Source organism: Oryctolagus cuniculus, chromosome 7, assembly GCF_964237555.1.
Source record: "Oryctolagus cuniculus chromosome 7, mOryCun1.1, whole genome shotgun sequence".
Lineage (NCBI taxonomy): Eukaryota > Metazoa > Chordata > Mammalia > Lagomorpha > Leporidae > Oryctolagus > Oryctolagus cuniculus.
In genome coordinates, this window is record NC_091438.1 from 111,503,171 (window position 1) to 111,526,331 (window position 23,161).

A 23,161-nucleotide genomic window follows, 5' to 3' on the forward strand; every position below is an offset into this window, starting at 1 on the left:
AATGGCCACGATGGCTGGAGGTGAGCTGATTCGAAGCCAGAAGGCAGGAGCTTCTTCTGAGTCTCCCACATGGGTGCAGGGGCCCAAAGACTTGGGACATTTTCAGCTTCCTTCCCAGATGCATTAGCTGGGAGCTGGATCAGAAGTGGAGCAGCCAGGACTCCAACTAGTGCCCATATGGGGTGCTGGCACCACAGACCAGGACTTTAACCTGCTGTACCACAGCACCGGCCCCAGTTAATATTAATTTAGTATCTATTATATGCTAGACACTGCTGTGGATGCTAGCCATACAGCACTGGAAAAGATAGACTCGGCCCCACTCTTCATGGAGAGTATATTCCAGAGAAAGAAAATAGTCACGATAGAAAGAGGGATGAAGTGAGGAAAGCAGTAACATGAATTACTGGATGACAGAGGGCAAATCAGCAGCGATTTTAGGCTATAGAGGGCCTTGATGAGATACTACGTGAACAAAGACATGAATGCGGGGGATTATTTGATTTTATGGATGAAAATAGCTCACTCTGTTAACAGTTAATACTCTGTTTACTTATTATGTAACATGTGCACTTAATAACTCATGTTCTTTCCCTGGCCTAGGTTGTATGATAAGGGTTTAGAATAAGAAAAATGGAAGACTTTTCTGGTCTTCCTGATAGGTTATTTACTGTTTTACATTATTATATTTTTAATTTAAATACAAGTCTCAGGCATGAGGCCTTAAGTTGCAAATATGAATGTTTATGACAAAAGAGGTTATTGGATATGGAAGACAAAACTCACACTCTGAAGTCAGGTTTTATTTGAAATATGGGTCTCAAACCCACAGATCTACTACCATGTGGACTTGACCAAGTCACTTAGCCTTGTATGATTCTCAACTTTCCTTTTTATAGAGGCAGGATCATTGTATCTTGCATAGTTTAAAGAAGATTTTATTTTAAAAAAATGGTACACAGTAGGTGCTCAATTATAACTAGAATCTACCACAAATGTGAAATCAGCAGGCGTAGCACTGACCTCATCCAGGCACCTATCTGTTGGTTCCCTTCCTGTTTATTTCTATCAACAGATTTTTGGCAAGTTCGCATTTGCACAAACAAGAACTGATGGTATGTGCATGTTTGCTTGGTAGGATTTCATAGGACTCATTTCATCAGTGCATGATTAGCTTCAAAGCTTCAAATCTAACCCAGTTTTGAGATAACTGGGAAACGAAACTAAGTGAAGGGAACAAATGCAGCATTGTGAGAGAAGCAAAAGTCAGCCTGAGGTTGTCTGATGTTTTCAAACTAACATCATCTTTAATCTCCTCTGCCCTTCTTCCCAGATAATAAGAGCTGTGCACTAAAAGTGCTGAGATAAACTAATGGGGAACAGGATACTACAAAAGCCATTTGAAAGAGCCCATGTAATTTACTGCATGTCTGGTTTGTTTTACTTTCCAAAGTCTTCCTGTTGCTCAAGAAAATTTGTCTCTTCTGGCAACCTTCGGCGGGCGTTTGGCGCGGGTGTCCTGAAAAGCATTTGGGGGCAGGTAAACAGATGCAAAGCTCTCTGAGCGCAGACTGAGCACAGGCCTTGCTTCCTGTGTCACATCCGAGGCACAAACAAAGTATCCTTAGTACTTAGTTGAGAGAATTATCCCAACCGTAGGCAACCAAGAGGCTGCCAGTGCGTTCAGATATACATAATTCCCAACATATTTCTGAAGGTAATTTACATGAGTGAACCACTAAAAGCCTCCTACTCAATTAACTGTACCCCTAGGGAAAAGCCATGCAGGCCCAGATAAGTGTGGGAACAACATAAAGGTGTTCTCTGTGCCAAAAGGGGGATTGGGCTTGATGGAAAATCCCCAAAAAGGACCATCTGGCGGCATAAATTATCCATTTAAAATGGCTGGTGTGAGTTAATGACACCAAAGTCACCATGAACATGTGCAACATCCTCCAGTGGAGTTTTAATGTCCCCTCAGGCCCTGTTTCAATTAGGACTTTCTATGTTGAAGATGGCCAAATACAAATGTATCCACTGTCTGTCCTTCTCCAGCCCCAACAGCATACACCATGAAACTGCATTTTTCTTTAATGAAATCCAAGTAGACAACGGACGAATATTGCTGTAGGGGATATCTATTAGAAGAGTTTGTGTGTGTGTGTGTGTGTGTGTGTATGAGGGTATGTTTGTGGAAAATGGAATGATCTCTGCTTATTTTGGTGTAAAAAATTTTTAAAATTCATGCACCTAAAGGTTTTCAAAAGATTCATGGAAATGTATATTATGAAAAAAGTTCCAATTCTTTGCACTAAAACAAACCTTTTACAAAAAAGTTTATTTAACAGGTGAACATGGGAGAGACAGACAGACAGACAGGAAGAACTCCTATCCGCTGGTTCACTCCTAAGATGCCTGCATGAAGCCAGAGCCCAGAGCCAGGATGTCAGTCCAGGTCTCCAACATGGGTGGCAGGAATGTGAGGCCTTGCTACTTGAGCCATTGCTGTTTTCCAGGTTTTGTCTTATCAGGAAGCTAGAACTAAGAACGGGAGCCAGGAAGTGAATTCAGACACTGCAATATGGGATGCAGGTATTCCAAGTAGTTTCTGAAGTGTTGGGCCCAATACCTGCTCTTGAACTTCTCTGTCAATTCCATTTTCCATGAACTTTTTGAAGCAGCCGTGTGTGTGTGTGTGTGTGTGTGTGTGTGTGGAGTGTATATACATATGTCCTCCTAAAAGATTCAGCCATTAAACCCTAGTTATTTAATGACCATAAAGGATACAGGTATTCAGATGTTAAAATTTATGATCATTTGAATCACAGCCTGCAGAGAGGAATTACAATGAATAACAGAGTCACTAGGTCAAAGTACTCTATATTCAGCCAACCCCCACTGCCTCCAAACACAGCCAAAAGAAGGCAATGGAAGGACCCAGACACAGTCTCATGGTGCAGGACTTTCTTACTTTCTTTCCTTTTTAAAGATTTATTTATTTATTTGAGAGGCAAAGTTACAGAGAGAGAGGGAGAGGCAGAGAGAGAGCCTCCATCTGCTGGTTCATGCCACAACGGCCAGGGCTGGGCCAGGCTGAAGCCAGGAGCCAAGAGCGTGATCTGGATTTCCCACAGGGTGGGTGCAAGTGCCCAACCTCTTGAGCCATCTTCTGCTGCTGTTCCAGGTTGGTAGCAGTGATCTGGACTGGAAGTGGAGCAGCCAGGATTCACACTGGTGCCCATATGGGATGTGGGCGTTGCAAGTTGCAGCTTAACCTGCTGCACCATAGCATCAGCCTGGAGGGGTTTCTTTACATTCAAATAATAAGGCAGCTTCAATATGTATAAAAATGCATCAGTGTAATACTCAAGCATAAATGTACCACACTTATATATTTTATTCTGATTTTCACTGAAGCAGGTAAATTGGCTAGGGCTCTAATTAGCCTTTTTAAAAGGGTTCAAAGAAGTTTTATATCTTTTAATTTTTTAATAGCACATAAACTGTTCATTGGCACTCTACTGAGGTCATGCTGATGATGCCATTAATGGCAATGAGCAGTCAGCATTTTTATTCTCTTGTAGGCCTGGGGTGATCTGTAAGCCACTTCAGGCAAACTGATGTGGATCCAAGTGCAGAGTGAAGCTGAGGTGTGACCTTCACAGATGACCCATCATACAGGGAGCAGGGAGCGCTAGGCTGGTGATAACTAGAGAGAGAAGGCCCTGAAGGCTACAATCACCATTCCCGGGCTTCCTGCAGCCCTTCATGGCAGTCGCTTATGTGGCTGTTTCCCTCTGTGCTTGTGGGTTCCTGGAAAGCAGGGGTGTTGGCCTCCCTGCCCAGCCTTGGGTTCCCAGAGGCTGGCACAGGGCCTCCTCCAGAAAGCCACCATGGAAGACAGTTGAAGGAGTGAGGGACTGAATGTGTGAGCTGAGAGACAGGATTTAGGGAGAAGCAAGGCCAAGAGCAATGTTTGCATTTGAGTAAGGGCAGCAAGATAAAAGACCCAGCCAGTAGGACCTGAGGTTTTCTGTTTTGGTTTTGCTTTGCTTTGTTCTTAATTATGGTACAGTAAAGCTAAGGTCTGCTGGGAGGAAGTAGACGCTCCCCTGAATGCTAACGTGCACACCGATCCCTGCAGCTTCCAGTACAGTCGGGACACAGAGCAGCCTCGGCACCCCTGCTTCTTCCCTGTGCTCCCGGCTCAGAGGCACACTCTCTGAGGGCTGCCTTTTGAGAACATGTCGGCAAGGAGAGAACAGAGCTAAGACTGGAAGGGTGGGAGAGGGGTTGGTTTAGAGATTGTCCTGGTGCATGTCTGTCTAGTACAGAATTAGTCTGAGAAAGGTGAGGAAGGCTGGTCAGAGAACACTTGTTTTTCATACTTGCTCAGTGGTGGGTACAATTCTTGCATGGTTATGTGTGCTGCCTTATTTAATGCTTGGGAACACAGAGAGAGGTATTCATGCTGTCAGATTATAAGATTGGAGACACAGAAAGGTCAGGGAGCTTGCCCACAGATACGGAGTAGAGCAGGAGCTAAAGTCAGGATTACACTGACCACCTGATTCCAGAGCTCACAGTCCACTCTCTCCACCCATTTCACCTGTCCTAGGAGGGAATCATTCTTCACATGGAGTAAGGACACCGGTAAGAATTTCAAGAAATGCCTGCTATCAGAATTATTTCTATTCTTCCCAAGACACCAAAACCAAGCCTAGACTACCCCCAGAGGTCAGATGAGCAGTCACCATTTGCAGAGTTTATACCGATGGACATAAAAATACTTGTTTCACTTATACAGAAAAACAATCCTGAAGACACACGGGAATAGGAGAAAATATTAGTGTTCTCCTTTTGTAAAAATCCAGGTATAAACTAAAGCCCAAGGAACCCATTTTCCTTTCTAGAATTAGCAATCCAGGTGAAAACAGTTGACAGGTTTTTATTAGGCCTATTTAAACATAACTCAAGGCCAGCACTGCGGCTCACGAGGCTAATCCTCTGCCTTGCGGCGCTGGCACACCGGGTTCTAGACCTGGTCGGGGTGCCAGATTCTGTCCCGCTTGCCCCTCTTCCAGGCCAGCTCTCTGCTGTGGCCAGGGAGTGCAGTGGAGGATGGCCCAAGTGCTTGGGCCCTGCACCCCATGGGAGACCAGGATAAGTACCTGGCTCCTGCCTTCAGATCAGCGTGGTGTGCCGGCCGCAGGGCGCTGGCCGCGGCGGCCATTGGAGGGTGAACCAAAGGCAAAGGAAGACCTTTCTCTCTGTCTCTCTCTCACACTTTCCACTCTGCCTGTCAAAAAAAAAAAAAAAAAAAAAAAAACAAAACAAAAAAAAAAACAAAAAACAAAAACCACACAACCTCAAAGCTAACCCAAAATGTAGTTAAAAACCAGAAGCAAATGCAAGGCTGGACTACAGTATAGACGAGAATTTTAAGAGCAGAAAGCACGCAGCATTCTCACCAGTCTTCCATTTCTACTGAATCACAGCTCTGCACTGCCACTCTCACAGGGGTGCAAACTCCTGTCCATGTCGACAAAGTCTACTACCCTCAGCCAGCTGCACGCTAACGCCTTTAGCGCATGCGCACATTTGATCCTATGCCATTTGCCAGCGGCCCAGGGTCCCGCGGCCCACGGTCCCACGGTCCCACGGTCCCACGGCCCCACGGCCGCACAGCCCCAGCCTGCTTACCTGGCTCCACTTCATGCCATCCGCTGGACTGACTGCCGCTCCCCGGCGACCGCCCTTGGCCTGTGTAGAACGGCTCCTCGCCGGGACTGTCCATTTCATCCTCCACAGACTTGAGGCGCTTTGTGGAGCTGAAATAACAAACGGGTGCAGGCTTAAAAAGCAATCCAAACCACCTTTCCCTTGGACACCGCACCTCTGGTTGAAAGAAAGCCAAGAGAGGAAGCAATTGGGCAACTGAGTGTAGTTTTAGGACGCGTTTTAGGCCCGCGTTCAGTTGGATGAGTCACTGGATGTGGAACAAAGTATTGGGTCTATGTTGTTCCAAGTGTCTGGGTTTGATTTTTTATTGTCCCTCAAGTTGCTGCTGCTGCCACATCCTGTTTCTTTTTCCTTTGAGGAACTGCTGGCTGGCTCCTGCTCTGGCCTCCACCTGGCAGTGCGGTAGGAAGGCCACAGATTTCCTATCTCCACAGGTGGGGGCTGGGCCCCCGCCTTCAGCAATGGACCTGGCCAGCAATTGAATCCCAGCGGGTACTCAGTGCAGGGGTGGGCTGGGGGAGCAGCACTCTTGACTCTTTAAGAAAGAAAGCTTGATTTCCTCTTTCTGGTGCTCATATTTTCCCCATCTTCCACTTGGATTTCTTCATTCAAAAACTATTTACTGCACAGTTGCAGTGGTACAACTCTTGCTCCAGACACCCAAGATTAAAACAGGAATAAAACAGATGAAAAGACACAGAGGGAGCGCACTGCCCTGTGAGAGGGAGAGACACAGACAGAGAGTGGCCCAGGGAGTTTTAGGCCCTTCCCTTATGCAGAGGTTACCACAACCAAGTGTTATTCCACTGGGGACCTTTTGGTTGTTTTTGGATCGTTGAGAAACTTCTGCAGTGTATCTCATTTCCTCCGGCTGAAGGACTGAATTTTTCTCTTAATTTGAGGCTTCCGGAGTGAGAAAGTAGTGAGATGCGACGTGCTGTTACTCTTTTCCTGGTTGTCTTAACAGAGAATGCCACCATCGACATATTGCCAGAATGGGTGCATCTCATACCTGGGAGTGGTGCAGGGTGCTTATTGGGAAATCGCTTGCTCGTGCGTCAGGTAGAGAATTTTCTGTTTTCATTCACCAAACACTTCCTGTAAGTATTCCCTACGTACCAGGCGAAGAGACAGGGAAGAAAAAGGAAAGGGCAGAAGCAGGCTGCTGTTCAGACAGGTGCTCCACCAGGCGGCCGTGGCAAACGTCTTGGCCGACTTGGCAAACTACTATGGTCTCCAGCCCTGCAAGTCTCCTGCAGTCTTGCCACCTGTGCTCTGTGCCAGGATATCCTCCCAAACCAAACACCAAGGGGTTACCGACTGGCACCTCAGCAGCATTCCAGGACCTGGCGGAAGCTCCCTGCAGGGCAGCTTCTGAGGTAATGGGTATGCCCCACCGGTTATCAGCTCTTTCGCCCATCTCCCCCCAGGAGGGAGGTGCGTATCAGGCAGAGCACATCTTGAATCCCCCGTTCATGATGGCTGAAGCTGAAGGAGGGGTGTGGCAGCAGAGGAGCGTGGAGGCTAGGGAAGATACTGCATGTCTCCATGTGCTCCAGTCAGCACTGGAGACCCCGGAGAGCAGATGCGTGGGGAAGGACATCGGCGTCGTGATTTAGAAGGGTTACTCTGGTCATTCTGCCAGTGACAGATTTAGAGAGGCGAAAAGAAAGGAAGGGAACGGAGCTTAGGGGCAGGGGGACACTTACAAGGCTACTGCGGCTGTCTGATTTGAAAAATGTGGAAGACCCAATTTAAGGCAAGAAGTTCTAATTATTAATGTTGGCATTCCAACATGCTTAGCCATTAAGTTCTATTCTCATTAAAACCAGACCACAGCAAAGCAACATAACTGTACCAGGGTAGCTAAGGACCCAGAGGAAATACCTTTAATAGCTTATTTAATGTTCTTTGCTTGGTTTTCCTTGAAGTTCAAAGAAAAATAGGCACTTGAAGAACCTTTCTGTGTTTTATGTAGAACTGCATCTAATGGAAGTTCTTTATAACAGTATACACACAAAAACTACCCAATACATAAAATCAGAAAAGGCTGGTCTCTGTGGATAAAATTCTATTGCTCCTCTTTATTAGAAAATGCAAAATATATAAGCTATTGCTTCCTGTTCTTGCCATGGCAATCAGGAAATGCAGGATCAGGTTCCTAATGTAACAATCTCTTCTATCTTTACATATGATCTCTGGCCTCCCTTTTGATAGTAATATTTCTATATTATCTGATGTGTTTTGAAACTGAAAGTCTATTGAAACTACCTGGGAAGTAGAAAGAACATAAATTGGAAAAAATAAATATGTCTCATAAGCACCCTGGCATGTTCTGATGGGAACAAAAGATCAGCAAGAAAAGTGACTTTTTAACTTATTTTTTTTTTAAAAAAGATTTATTTGTTTGTTTTAAAAGAAGAATGATACAGAGAGGGGGAGAGACAGAGAAAGAGATCTTCCACCCACAGGTTTACTCTTCAAATGGCTGCACTTGGCCTAAGCTGGGAGCCTGGAACTCCATCCACATTTCCCATGTGGGTGGTAGGGGCCCAAGTACACGGGCATCTCCTGCTGCTTTCCCAGGTGCATTAGCAGGGAGTTGGATCTGAAGTAGAGTAAATGGGGCTTGAACCTGTGCTCTGATATGAGATGCTGGCATTGTAGGCAGTGGCTTAACCTACTGTGCCACAACACTGGCCCCCAACTTATTTTTAAATGTCCAGTACCTACCAGAGTGGTGAATAGCAGATGCCTCAAAACTGATAAACTGGGCTACTCAGAAACAGTTGTATCAGTCCACAAAACAAGGACTCATCCAAGCATCATGCTTTGGTAAGGTCCAACCCAAAAGGCCAATGCCATTGTCCATCATACCCCATTATCAATATTTTCCTAGATTTTAAAGCTTTTGAGCTCCATGGTATACTCAAATAAAAAGCAAATACCTCACATAGATATTAAATTCTCCTAGTGAAAGATTCTGTTACTAGCAGATGCTATAATTTGAAAGCAAAGAATTTCTGGGTTGGACACAGGATGAATGTCTGGAGGGTGGAGGTGCAGAATGGAGGGGAGAAAAAGATCCACAAGAGAAGAGAACTGGGGACATCAGGAAGGGAAGGTACAGGGCTTGTAAGACAGCATGCACACTCCAGAAACCCCAACCCCACATCTGCTTTATCCTGAGGAAGTTCTTTGAAATAAAAACTGCATTTTGTCCCAATTCTTAACACTACACTTTTCATGATTTTGAAGATGTTTACTTGGAAGGGGTAGAGAACCAACCTACAGGTAGTATGTTCGTGTGTATGTATGTGTGTGTGTTACAAATGAGTCAGTAATTTTGCTTTCTTGTTCCTGGCTTTCTAACATGCTGATTCTATTCTCCCAGAAACATTTGAGGAAAACAGGAAAGTCCCACTGGGATCTACACATAAAAGGGAGAAGATGTATTCTCCCAAGGATTGACACAGCATTTCTTTTTTCTTGTGTGTGAAATGGGCTCTTGTGTTCCTTCCAATGCTACCTGAAAGTTCATGCAAGCATAATACCTTAAGTCCTAATACTTGTATTTACTTCCTCCTCCTATGTGCAGCACATAGCGACCTTACTTTATGTCTACAAGACCACAAAAGGCCTCTGTCCTGAGTGTCCATGGTACCCTGAGCTGAAAATCCCTATTGACTTCTCCACTGGCAGATTGTGGAGCCTTTGTGATTTGCCTTTCTCCCCCTAGTGCCGAGGACAACATCCCTGGCCTTTCATGGTGTTAGTGACTGACGTGGTAGCAGACACCGTGCTCCAGGGGACTCACAGTGAGGTGGCACAGACAGACCTCCAAGACGATATCAGCAATTCACGATTACAAATGCACAGTGTCAGGGAAAGCATCAGACATGCCAGGTACTGCTTTCAGGGCCTCCTAGTCCACTGCTGTCTGCCAATAGAACCAGTCCCACTCCTGAGAGGATTCCCTGTGAAAACGGCTCACGTTTGCACTTCCAAGACCCAAGTTCAAATGTGGCCTCAGCCATTTACAAGGGCAAATTACTTAACTCCCCTGAGCTTTGTGATGTCCTGCTGTTCAAATGGCAGCGCCACCTGTAAGATTAGAATGTGAAGAGCTGATCGGATCAGGCTTGTAAAGCACCTGACTTCGTGCCTTCCATAGAGCAGGTGACCAATTAATATTGGCACTGCAAGAACAAACACTGGTTGACTGATGAATTTTATATGTAAATCTGGAATATTCTTCTGGGTACATTTTCTAACCTGTACACTGATAATTCAACTGAGTCTATGTATTTAAAGAATGTATTTTTAAAAAAATCATCCTAGGAAGAGCCTAATGAGAGTAAAACAAACATATTACTGAGTTATTAACTCCTGATGGTGCTTATAATTAGCTCCTTATCAGGGCTAGTTATTTGCAGAATATAAGAATGACACAAGCCTTTTAAATGATATTAATAACCAGCCTGCCACTCAGTCACCACAAAAATAACACAATACAGCTGGAGAAGTGCACGCTAGGACAGGAGGTGTGGAGCACTGTTTGGGATGGACGCAGCACATGTACAGCACACATAGGAAAAACAAACAGCCCAGAAACTTTTCAATTAATCATTGCCCACAAGTATTTGCAAAGCTTTTGCATGTTGACAGAGGGCAGTCACACAGGGTGTCTCCTCCATCAGCAAACATTTCAAATCCTCAAAATGTATTAACACCTAAACATATTCACAGTCTCTTTCTTGTATTATAAATGTGCTTTGGATTGGAGACTCCCTCTGCCCCGCTCCTGGGAGTTGGTGCTCGAGTGAACTAAGGGGAAGATTTAAACAACGTGAAAGGTGATGTGGGGAACTGGGAGCCATATTTAGGGACTACTTTCTTTAAGTGTCTCCAAGTTAGTAGTAATTAAATAAAAAATGTTTTTTTAAGTAATGATACCTAAGATACATAAAAACAAGGTAAGAATGAGTCTCTACCAATGAAAATTTCTATAATATGGACATTGTTTCAAATGGTAAAACAAGGGATCTTGTTCGGAGGAAATATACCATTGTCAAATGTTTTTCTGCAAAGTACACAAACATTAAGGATGTTCTGCACCACTCTCTTCTTTGTTGTCACAGTCCAGTGCTAAAGCCAATTTGTAGAAGAATACTGTGGGTTTAATGCCTAATCCCTTTCCCTCTGGTACAGGTTATCTAGAGACAACAGGATCTTGCAAAATGCTTCATTTTGATTTTGGCTTTGTAACCTAACTTAAAGGGATCAGGAACCCCAGGACTGTTACTGGGTTGAGCTCTCCCGGCTGTATGTTTTTTAAGGTCTCCTGGTACCACAGAGTCTGGCCATTCTTGGCTATCTAATAGCATTCACTTTTATAACCATTTATTCACTTTTATAGTCACACCAGAATATTAAATAGGCTTCATCTATTTTAGGGCAGCCCCAATAGATTGGATTTTGAGACCACTGGGGACTGGGTAGGAAAAGAGCAGGGGCTGGGGCAGTAGCAGCTTCTGTGGGCATGACGACAGGGTTGGTGTCACCAGGGTCCACTTCCTGCTGCACAAGTCCAAACAGCTGCCCTTTCCCCATTCTAATCCTGGCTTTCGTTTTCTGAGAACAAGCTATGCTTGTCACCCATCCTTCCTCCACGCTCTTGTTCTCACCCCACCCAGAATCCCACTCCTTTTCCTTTGCCTCTCACCAACCTAAGCAACGCTTAGAGCTGAGCACCAGTCACTCTTTTTGGATAAAGCTTTCTGTAACTATTTCTAGCCCACGTCACACAAACCAGCTCCCTGTTTTTTCTACTATCTGAATGTCTCCTGCTCCATGTGCATTTGCTGTCGCTCCTCAGTGAGTATGTCAGTCTGTTGGAGCTGAGCTGTCGTCTGTGGGGTCTTTGCTCAATGCCTAGTGAGTCAAGTTAAAAAATCAAGGCGTGCAACTCTGCAGCACAACCTCTTGAAGAGCGATCAAATTACCTCGTAGAGGATGTGCTGGGTAAAGACCTCCTCATTGCTCCTGGACTCATGCTGTAGTATGAAGAGCTTTCCAAATCTGAGAGAGAAAAATTGGGGCCAGTTCCTGCAGCTATTGGTGCTAGAATAAAAAAAAAAGAAAAAGAAAGAAGGAAAGAAAGAAAGAAACATCAGTTAAGTTCTGTGGATAAAAGATCAATGAGAGCAAATTTCACTGTTGCATTTAGCACATTTTCTTTTTGCATTTATATGGCAACACTAAATGATCAGTATCATCTCTGACTTCAAAGGAATGTTGACAATGAAAATAGTCTGCACCAGAAAGGCATATTTTTCCTAATGTATCTTTCATCTTTTCTCTCTCTGTGACAGTAAATTGTCACTAAGGTTCCAACAGTCCTGGGTGATTTTTAACAAAAACGCTTCTCCATGTTTTTTTGTCTTAAACTTTTCTTAGGTGACCAGATAAAACATTCCCTAGGCTTTTCTCACTCTGTCTGGTCTTGATCGCTTCTGCTCATCTCTGTTTTGGCATTCGATTCTGAACTTTGGTGAAAGGGAAATCATGTTTTCTAAGTCACCCATTCTCAAATGCAACGTAAACTGTTTCTCACTGCTCTGAATCACCTCAGTGCCCTGCGTTCATCTTTACCTTAATAGTTGTCCTGCCAGGTCATTTAAGACAGGGTCCGCAATCCAGCTCCAGTGGGGAGAGACAGCGGGGTGGGCAGGGAAAGCTTGACAGATGAAAGATACTCTGAGAAGTTCTTTGACAGAGTTATTCCCCTACTGATATGGCCACATAGAAGCAGGTAGCCAACCCAGCTTGGGGCTAACAAAATAAGGGAGTAAAAAGGCTTTAGAAAATGTCACGACTCAGAAGGATGTTAAATGCACAAGTAGGAATGACACTAACAGGGATGAGCGAAGATATGAGAAGATATGATATTTACTGGATCTCTGATAGCTTTGTATGATGTAGTGTACAATACATAGGAAAAGAGGATGTTAAGGTCAGGCCACAAAGGATCTGGTATGTTTCTTTAATAAACATGAATACGGATCCAGCAAATTCTCAAGTTAATAAACATTTAAAGCACAATCATGTTCTACTATAATTGGGGATTGTTAGGGTTACACTGCCAGTATACTTCAAAAAGTTCATGCAAAATGGGCTAGTAGACAAATTTATTCTGGCACAAAAAAAAATGTTGAAATTCATCCATAAGGGGAATTTTTGGAAAGTTTATGAAACATGCATATTATGAAAACACTATGCATGAATTTCGACATTTTTCTGCACCAGAATCTTTTAATTGCACTTTTGGACAAACTTTTTGAAGTGCCTTCACATAATCCCTGACATCAGGAGTCAGTCAGTAATCACTGGTCAGGTAGAACTGGCTGCTACACTGAGTATTATTCACTAGCTAAAGGACAGCCAGAGAAGTATAGGAACGCTGTCATTCAACTTGCATTTACAACCTAGAAAGACCACTCAGTGACAAGAGAAGGCACAGAGGGCAGTGGAAGGAGTGGCTGAAGAACATAATCAGTTAAAACCAGAGAGGCCACTGGGGTCACTTAAGCCAGGGAAGATGAGACTCACAGGTTGGAACTGAGGATCCTGATGGAACTTATTCAGGAGTTAGAGTCAAGCAAATGCACCGGATGCTTGACTGTAATAATGGGAAGAACGGGGCAGAGGGGTAGAGGAGGAGTCCTAGGACTGTGGCTTGGGACACTGTATGAATTGCGATGCCAGAATGGAATTATGGAATCAAGGGAAGGTATGAGGGAATTCAACAATCTCTAAGGATAAGAGCTTAGCTGTTTGATTAATAGCAATGACTAAACCTTTATCATAACTGTCATTAAATAAAAACAGTCATTGCTAAGAAATGGAAAACCCTGAAACTCACACGTACCTTTTGAAAGTCAAGCCCATCCCTCAATGACAAGCTCTAATGGAGGAAGGGCCTTCAGTTCAAAAACAAATGGTCCGGCTTGACAAGGAGTGTAAACAGAGCTCTAATTAATAATTTTGCTACTCATTTCCTAATTTGCTTCTTATATTAAATTTATTTGCATAATTTCCTCTCTTATTTCATGATATTTTATGGATGAAATAGGGGAAGGAGGGGGGGGTGATCACTCAATATGGGCCCAGATCACTCATCATGACTCATGTCAGAGAATAGCTATTAATGCTTTTCAGCATCCTGGCGCTTCGAGATTCACACCTCTCTGTAACTAAAGAAGAGCAGAAAGCTGACCCGTGGCAAAGGTCTGCATTGAGATTTTCCTTCCGTAATTTCAGAATGGAGTAGAGGCCTCTGCTGGGCAGAGATGCTGCTTCCTTCCAGTGCATGGAGGAAGCCGTGCAGCCTCACTCCTTTACTCTTGGGAGGGGAGAAAAAACAAGGTGCAGGTGAGACAGGCTTGTACCTGGTGAACACCCGGCTGTACTTGTACTTAAGACTTTCTCTAGTGCATCATCTAGCCGAGAAAATCATCCTCTACCTTCATTATCTTTTTAAAACTCAAGGGGCCCAGAATAGTTCAAAGAGGAAAAACACATATATAAATATGAAGTGCCCATCACCTATCAGTCATATTCAAAATATAATTAAGCCTACATAACTGTTCCTTAACTTGCCTATCTACTTATGTCCTGTGAACCACTTAACGCACCATGATGGTAATGTAGCAAATGGTACCAGGTGACCTGGCAGCACAGTGATCCTTCTCAGAGAGTCTACTGGATTTCTGATGAGTAACTTTCAGAGTGTGGCAAACCGGTTTACACGTGTCTTGAATTTGGAAACATCATTAACTTTCTGAAATGATAATAGGTCTCACAACATAGGTTAAATAATCCTGATAGCGCACATACTCCAACTTTGCTTCCTTCGAGAGGGCCATGTAAGTGGCCACTCCCTCCATACTACAGAGGGACAGTTTAACAGAAGACGGGCTTTGACTCTGTGACACTGTTGTGGCCAAAGTGGAAGCTCCCATCTCGGGGCAGGAGTTCCTTCCAGAGTTGTCTCAGCAATGGCTGGGGTATCCCCAGTGCCTCTACTCTGGCAAACAGAAAGAACGTCAGAGAGGTAATCAAGACCTCCAGAGGTGGGCTTCTGGCAGGCACAGCACCTGTACCTGAGGAAGGGCCTTCAAAACAAGCTGCTTGGGAAAGTACAGGTTCTGGATGAGGACACCTAAGCCTTAGAATGAGATTCAATGGTGTGTCACTACTACACAAAGGCAGAAAAGAGAGGGTTAAAATTTAAGGACGTCTGACCCTGAAACCTGTGCTTTTCCTACCATGCCACAGTGACCTTCCTATACAGCATTCGCTGCCAACTTGAGGTAACAAAAAAGGTGGATATGCCTCCCCAAAGAGTTATAACATAAGTGGAATATGAAAATAATATCTGAATACCTAATGCAAGGCTGAATGTATTAAATCTCACAGAGAAGTGCAAAGAACATGTTAAGAAAGTTTAGAGGAATCACAGATCTCATTGGCTTGCAAGATCAGAAACAACTTCGAGACTGGTTCAGGTTCAAAGAGGCAGAGCAGGACACAGGAGAGGTTTTGCAGGCAAATACCAAAGCACGAGCACAAGTTTGGAGGTAGGAAGTAAAGTGAGTGGTGATGTGTGGGAGCCGTGGCAGTTTCTGAGCAGAGAAGCGATTCCATCATTGTCACATCTGAGGAACAATGCGGGGCTAAGATTCGGGAGGGTAGGAAATCAGTTGAAAGACTGATGGAAAAATCCTGGTAAGAGGGGATGAAGGCCTAAACTACATTGTCAAGAAAGGAAATAGAACTTTTTACAATGAATATCCAACACCTAGTCCAGGATAGTCAACAAGTTGAAAAGATGTGTTCCCAACTGCGTACTATGAAGTGGCACCAATAAATACATTATCATATTCTTCTAACAAGAAAAATCAATAAGATGTATCTAACTAATAGCTAACAGTAACTAATTAGCTAATAGTAGGATTAAGTTCTTTAAAGTTCACTGACTTGTCCAATGTCACTTAAATTCTGGTCTGCCCAGGATATCACACTGGGCTCCCAAGGCTAAGGTAAACTACCCTCTAATGTAATACAGAAAGCAAGTAGCCACAGCCCATCAAACAAGGGGCTGTTAAGGAAGTCCTGTTCCATATATTATGGAATCTGATTTTTGCTTCATTTGTACCTGACTGTAGGCTTTATCATTCTTTAATTGCCTTCTATGTAATAGTTTCTCCCCAACTAGATGGAACTGTATTTTGAAGGCTGTAAAGGAAGACACCATGTGGCATAAAACAGTGCAGGTCTGGCACTGGGAGAGACTGTTGAAGAGTCCCAGCCCCACCAATAACCACCAGGGTAGCTCACTTAAGTCACTAAAACTCTCTGGGCTTCATAATTCTAATAAGAATCATGATAAATGTGGAGAATCACTGCCGCCAGTACCATCAAATTTGTTCAACATCATTCCTGGGCCAGACGCTGGACCAAGAGCTTTAAGCAATCATCCTGCTTAATCCTCACAACACCACTGGGAAGGAGCTAAGACACAAAGAGGTCGTGAAGTCAGAGGTCACCCCACATGACCTTTAATCCCACAGATCCCTGGGCTTCTTTTGTGTTCTAAACAGCTCACCACAGTTTTGTGGACACAGTTGATGATCAATAAATATGCTTTGAATTAAAGAAAGTAAATAATTATCTTCTTCTTTTGCTCCCCTAAACTTTCAGCCATGGAGAGATAAAACACATAATTCTGTGAACAACCATCAGTTGAGCTCCTTAACTCCCTTAAGCAGTGTTGCAACTGCTCTCACCTGAAGAACTTTGTTCCATCCAGGAGTTCTTCTGAAAAGGTTAACTTCTGGAAGTTGACTCTCCAGATGTTATTTCTAAATCATTCATCCCCCACACCACCCCCCTTTCCTGTCATGGGTAAAATGTACTCTTTGTGTCATTTCTTAATAAATGGTTTGCCATTAAGGAATCATTATAGTAATGTGGGCTATTGGAAGAAAGGGGTTACTTTAGTAGCCAACCCTCTTAATGACCTGCTCTTCTGTACACATTAGTAGTTGGATAAGGTTGTGGTTATTGAACTTCTGCCATCCACCACAGACAATCTGCTCGGGCTTGCACTGTTGGAGAGAGAGGATGATGGGAAAAAATTCTATCCAAATTTTCAAGTTACTCTGCCAGAGAGTGGACTGAGTTTGCAGCTTGTTCAACAGGGATCAGCAGGGAGTGTTAACTACATGACAAGTGTGTCCTGCTCCAGCCTATTGTTAATGGCATACATCCGCTGAATGGCTGTATTCAACAGAACTCAGCAACTATTTATGGAGCATTTCAAGGTGCCAGCTACTGGTCCAGGTGCTTGAGATACATCAACGGACAAAATATCTGAACCCTCTGCCCTTGGGGTGCTTACTGTTTAGAGATTTGCCATCACTGCTGACCCTTCATCAGACCTGCATGGCCACTCAAGACTACAGGGTAATGGTAGTGGATGACACCTGCACGCCTGCCAAAGACTACCAGTGCACAGAACTCAATTCTCAACGTATCAAATGGCTGAAAAAAATGGAGGTATATTTTTCCTGTGGACTACATGGTTTGGAACATTCACTGAGACTTCAGGAACTTGAATTTTGAGGCTGGGTAGGGGTGAGGGGCGAGTTCAACAATGAACGGCACACAGCTCTATGGGCCCAGCACCATTTAGTGTTGTTTTGCATTCCAGTGGCAAAGATTTTGTAAGAAAGTCCATGTCACTGGCACAAAAGGAGTGAACATGGGAAAATACTTGTTCTTCCTTCTAGCAAAGGCACAGTTGTAAAATGCACAATGCTATGAAAACCCAAGCAAATCTGGAATCATCGTTAAAGGGAATTAACTTGGAAAGTAATTTATGGCAAGAAAATTCAACTCCTTTGTTATCTTCCTTTTACTGTAATATGCTTCCTGAACACTGCCTATGAGAGAGGGCTTTTAGAAAGAAAAAAAATAATAACTATGGTAAAATTAACTCATTTTATCAATTTGTGCTCTCTGCCAGAGTTTCCTGACTGTGACTATGAGGGGTTGTAAAACTGATGAATTTGCATGGAAAAAGAAACCAGTGTAAGTAATTTGTGTAAGAGGTAACACGGACATAGACTGCTATAATTCAGACACCCTGCAGATAGCAGACTGCTGCAGTGTGAGCAGTTATGGGTTAGAAAAATGACCACACTGCAGTCAGTCTGACTTGAATGGAAATCAATCATAAAGGTACTTTCTCTGCAGCTTCTACGCCACAGTCTTCAGCAACTCCCTAGCCAAGCAGATTTCTGGTCTGTAAACCCTGTGCTGATCTCCCTTTTCTAGCCTTCCTTTCTAAAAGGTCTGACCAAATGCAGGCAAGGAGTGCGGTTTTCCAAACAGGAACATAAAAGAAAGGCAGTGAACTAAAACGAGGATTTCCCTCCATGTGAAAATGAGCTTGTCTGCTATTTAAAGCAATGCTTTTTTATGAAATGTAGTATTAGGTGCCAAAAGCCAGTAGAATGTTTTTAACCCATGACAGGTATCTGCTTACACAAAATATCATTTTTGTGCAATCACATCTTATGTACACACAGGTTAGGGAATATGTGTGTTTGGGGTGGCAGAGGTGGTAGAAGTAGGTGAATGGAGGAATTTTATTTCTGAAAAAGTTTTCATTTTATCAAAATAGGAACAATTCACTGAAACTCTCTTCCATTCTACTCTGATGATGAGGATGGTTTATCTTTGACAGGTACGTGTTGTGAGTTTAATTTGTAAACCATTAGTATTCAGGCACTTAATGGCCACACTTAAAGCTCAGCCTTAGATCTCAAGAAACTTAGATATATACTCTGCAGAGGAAGGGATTCTTTCTGACTTATTTCTGCATTCCCCCCATGCACACCACCCAGGACGCTTCATATATTCCACAGGCTACAAATGTTTATTGAATGGAACTAAAATTCTATGAGCTTCCTAATGTAGAATAGCCAAGAACTAATATTGATCAAGCATTTATCACGTGCCAGATGATGTTCTAGGTGTTTTGCCTGGATTGTCTCATTTAATCCCTGTAGTATCCCTATGTAATATGCAATGGTATCATTCTCAATTATGAATGAGAAAATTAGCAGGGGGGTAAGTAACAAGGTTAAGACCATACAGCTAAATAAGCAAAATAGGAGGGATTTGAAAGTGGATTATTTCCCAGTCTCCATTTCCAATTTTCCTGCCTTTCCCTGACATCAGTTACTAGGGAGATGAATTCAAGAAGATTTAAATAGAAAAATAATTAACACCTACCACTTAAGTGGCAAAACTTCCATCTCCTGTTCCTCCTCCTCCTCACTTCTTTGTCTTTGCCGGTCTCTGGCGTTCTGAGGGATCTACTGTTCCACTGGATGTGGGGCCCTAACACTCAGACGGATGTGCAATGCTGCCTGGTCTCTTGCATTAGTGGCTTCTGCCTTTGGGACTGAAATTGATTTTTCTGCATTTTAGAGTATCATTTGGTCTCAGCTTTTGGTTGAGGTCAGATGTGGTGCCCACTTAGTATCTGATGCAGCCACAGCCATGGGATTAAGTCTTCCCTGACAGGGGATGGACCCGATGGCCTCAGAGGTCTTTTCACTACAGGGATACATAAACCAGGCAGGGCTTCTCAACATCAGCCCTGCCCCAAGAGTGCATTGGGACTATCTGACCATTAGTGTCTGGAAACCAAGCTACGTTGTCAGTCACACCCCAACAACCATCTGTTTACAAAAATAATTATTTTAAATACTTTTACCAAGAACGATTTCATTTTTTCCCCTCTGACATCTACTAAACAATGCTGTGTGTTGATAGGTACTCTAATCACACACGGGATTAGTTCATTTCCAATACTTGACTTCACGTGTGGCTTTGCTCAGTGTGGATTCCACCAGCCTCATCTGAGACGTGCCTGCTGGGTCACCACCAACGGCCTCTCTAATCGGCAAGGTTAGCTAAGATAATAGAGTCCAACCCAAATCTCAACAATATTGTGGCCTTATTGTGGGGGGCATGTAAGATTTCTGTCAGAGTTCTAGGCAACACAGTTTCCCAGTGTCACCTACTGGATATGAACAGCTGCTCTGAAAAAACCGAGGTTAATGAGTACACGAATAAAGGATTCCTAAAAAAGCACATCACTGGTAATAACCCCCAGCATGTTACCGCTTTTCATAGGGAATTTTTGTTCATAACATGAGTGAAAGCAAAATTTTAAAATACTACAGAACTAAGCACTACTTTAAAAATCTTGGATGCCATTAACTCAGGTGTGACTGACTGGTCACTGGAGAAGTTGTTAATGTGTTGGTGTTAGGTAGAAATATTTAAACATCCTGTTATCTGTTAGATACTCTGAGAGAGCTTTGGCTGTAAATGTGAGGAATAAGACTTTTTTTCTGGCTTCCTAAAGCAGTTGATACTGGCATGCTCTTATTCTCTCAGAATTAGGAACTCCAAAGGGGCCACTAGAATGGTTCTTCTATTCATTAGAACATTCTAAATTGGCACTCCTTAATTAGCACACGAGGTATTCAAAAGTTCATGGAAAATGCATGTTATGAAAAAATAATGCTTGGATTTCATTTTTTTTCACAACCAACCTAAACTTTTTTTAAATTTCCCATTTTAGGGCTGGCATCGTGGCACAACAGGTTAAGCATATTATATGGCACTGGGTGGAGTCCTGGCTGCTCCATTTCCCATTTAGCTCTTTGTTAATGCACCTGGGAAAGCAGCAGCAGATGACCTAAGTTTCCTGTAGACCTGGACAGAGTCCCAGGTTCCTGGCTTTGGTCTGACTCAACTTGGCCATTGTGGCAGTCTGGGGAGTGAACCAGCGGATAGCAGATCTCTGCCCTCTCAACCCACCGCCTTTTAAATAAATAAATCTTTAAAAACAAACAAACAAACAGAAAGTGTGGGCAATAGATTTGAATTTTCTCAGTACAAATCCTGACCCTAATTTTAAAATTTCCATTTTGAAGTCCTTCATATACACTCATTTTCAGTCAATGTGCTGACAGCCGTCAGCTCAAGGATCCGCTCAGAACACATGGTGAGACCAGGGGCAGAGGCTTTGTCCACTAATACTCACTCACGGTTGTTACCACTACTGAGCATCAAGTATTTCAGACACCAGACACTCTCTCACTAAATCTGCTTTATACTCCCAAGGGGGAAAACATTATTTACAACACTCAGACGTATGCTCAGGATACAGTTGGGATGTAATAATCATTCAATGATTGAAGAACTGTTGTGACTTATGAGAAGGACACAGTTTAAAGAGGTTAAATAGTGCCCAAAGTAATATAAGTAATGAGTGGCACAGCTTGATCTCCTCTGTATCCTGGACTATTCTGTGACACCATGGTGTGAACCATGGTGTTCTCTTAAATACAGATTGTATATATTATACGTAGGGAGTACAATCAGTGCATTACCTGGAAAAGATGAGCAATAGATGAACACATGACTAGAGACCCTGACAACAAATAAATAAGTACATAAAGATATCATGTGTTCTGCTTCTTCCCAAGGTTGACTCTATAGTAGGAACGTTCCTGCTCTGCAGATGCCTTGGCTGAGACTACAGAATAAAGGGCTCTGCTGTCCCGCTGTGAGGACTCCCCTGCAAGCTCCGTCCAGGAAGGCTGCAGGAGGATGGGTGCACAGGAAGGGCTGGGCCTGCTTTTACAGCCTCTGCTGAAGAACCTGCTGATGTCGCGGGCTTGTTCCTGCCACAGTCCTAATTTCAGCTGGTCCAGTGGGCTCCTAACACAAGTGCCAAGGCACAAATCGACCAGAAAGTACAGGCAGGTACTTCAGAAAGTTCATAGAAAATTGGATTTTAAAGGTTTATTTCGGTGGAAAGGATTTTGAAGGCCACACATAGAAAAGGTCTTCAAAAAGTTCCTGGAAAGTGAGAAAGCGGAGCATGGATTTCAGATTGTAGGGCCACATCAGCTGAGGACAGAGGCAGCGCGCGAGAGAAGACACCTCTCACCTCAGGTGCCTCATTCTCTACTGGGTGCGGAGGGTAGGACAGGAAAAATCATGTTTGTCCACCCAGACTGAGCTGGGATTAAGAAGAAAGGACAGTCTTATGAAAACGTCTCTTCCTGCCAGGCTGTTCCTTTTGCTACCGGCTTTGCTGTCCAAATATTCATCCCAAAGATGTTAAGAAAAAAATTATATGACAAAACATCCTTCTGTACTAATTCAATTTCAATATTTATTTTGAAAATTTATTGAATTATAGTAGAGGAAACCTGCTAAATGAAGCCAGCCAGGCTGATATTTTTTTATTTCTAAGCATGTGGCACTATTTATTATTCTCTCTATGAGGGGTTGATTAAAACTATAAAATAAAACATATACAAGGACATAATATACTCAGAATAAGGTGGTTTTGATAGGAAAAATGAAAAGTATATAGAACGAACCAGTATTTTTTAGTCTATAACATAATAGATTTCTAAAAACACTGCATTTTGGGGATACATACTATGATTGTTTTAAAGGGCCACCCGCTGTTTTGTCTGCAACACACCATACCCTCACTTTAGAAGAGGTGCCATTGACTTCTACAAATATAAAACGTGTGATGTTCATTTTAAAATTACTAGTAGGGCCTGCTATTGACCATCTAATTATGCCGAGTTCCATTTATAAACATAGCTAACCACTAAGTTTATGGAGACTTTTTGTGCTGCTTTAATAGGATATTGATCGAGAGCATAGTTTGAGTGGACTGCCATTGAATTGTGTAATGGCAAACAAAAGGCAAGGTCAGAGCAACTGTTCATCCTAGGGCTGCAGTCTATTTTTTAGTATAATCTTTTTTTTTTGTTTTCTTCCTTTAATGCTCAAGCCCAAATGGTTTCTTTCAAAACAAGATCTTGCTTAAAAATATAAACTGTTTTTAAAATTCATTTCCATGCAATGACAATAGCTATCATGTTACTTAACAGAGGGGAACCAACAGGGTACTCGTTCAGAAAAGAAAGTTTCATATCTAACATGCTTTAATCAGGCTATGAAACAGTGCAAATATCTAAATGGGATCCCAAAGGACTGGATGTCTGGAATTTCTTATCCTTATACCCATTTCCTCATTATCCTTGAGTGGGAGGACACTGTGTATTTTCAAGTTTGGGCTTATTCCTACCAGAGAGTTTCATTTTCTCACTGTGCCTTGCAGCTGTGTTAGTTCTGTTTTAGTGGTTCTATCAGATTAGGTTAGAGTATTGCCAGTAGTTCTCAGCAAACATTAGTAGGCCTGAACATCTACATGGACAGCTACGGGTATCTGAAGACA

The 23,161-nt window shown here is 43.1% G+C and overlaps 1 protein-coding gene across 19 annotated transcripts in view; it reads right to left on the bottom strand.

The window, feature by feature from the left end:
* The window catches only part of NFIA (nuclear factor I A), a 601,241-nt gene that overhangs the window by 113,429 nt on the left and 464,651 nt on the right, over positions 1 to 23,161 (bottom strand). For all 19 annotated transcript variants that reach the window (XM_051857696.2, XM_070078402.1, XM_070078405.1 and 16 more), the window contains 2 exons: positions 11,748 to 11,865; positions 5,704 to 5,831 (listed from right to left, as the gene is read on the bottom strand). In XM_051857696.2, the coding sequence (XP_051713656.1) occupies positions 5,704 to 5,831; positions 11,748 to 11,865 (246 nt within the window). The remainder of the gene's footprint in view (positions 1 to 5,703; positions 5,832 to 11,747; positions 11,866 to 23,161) is intronic.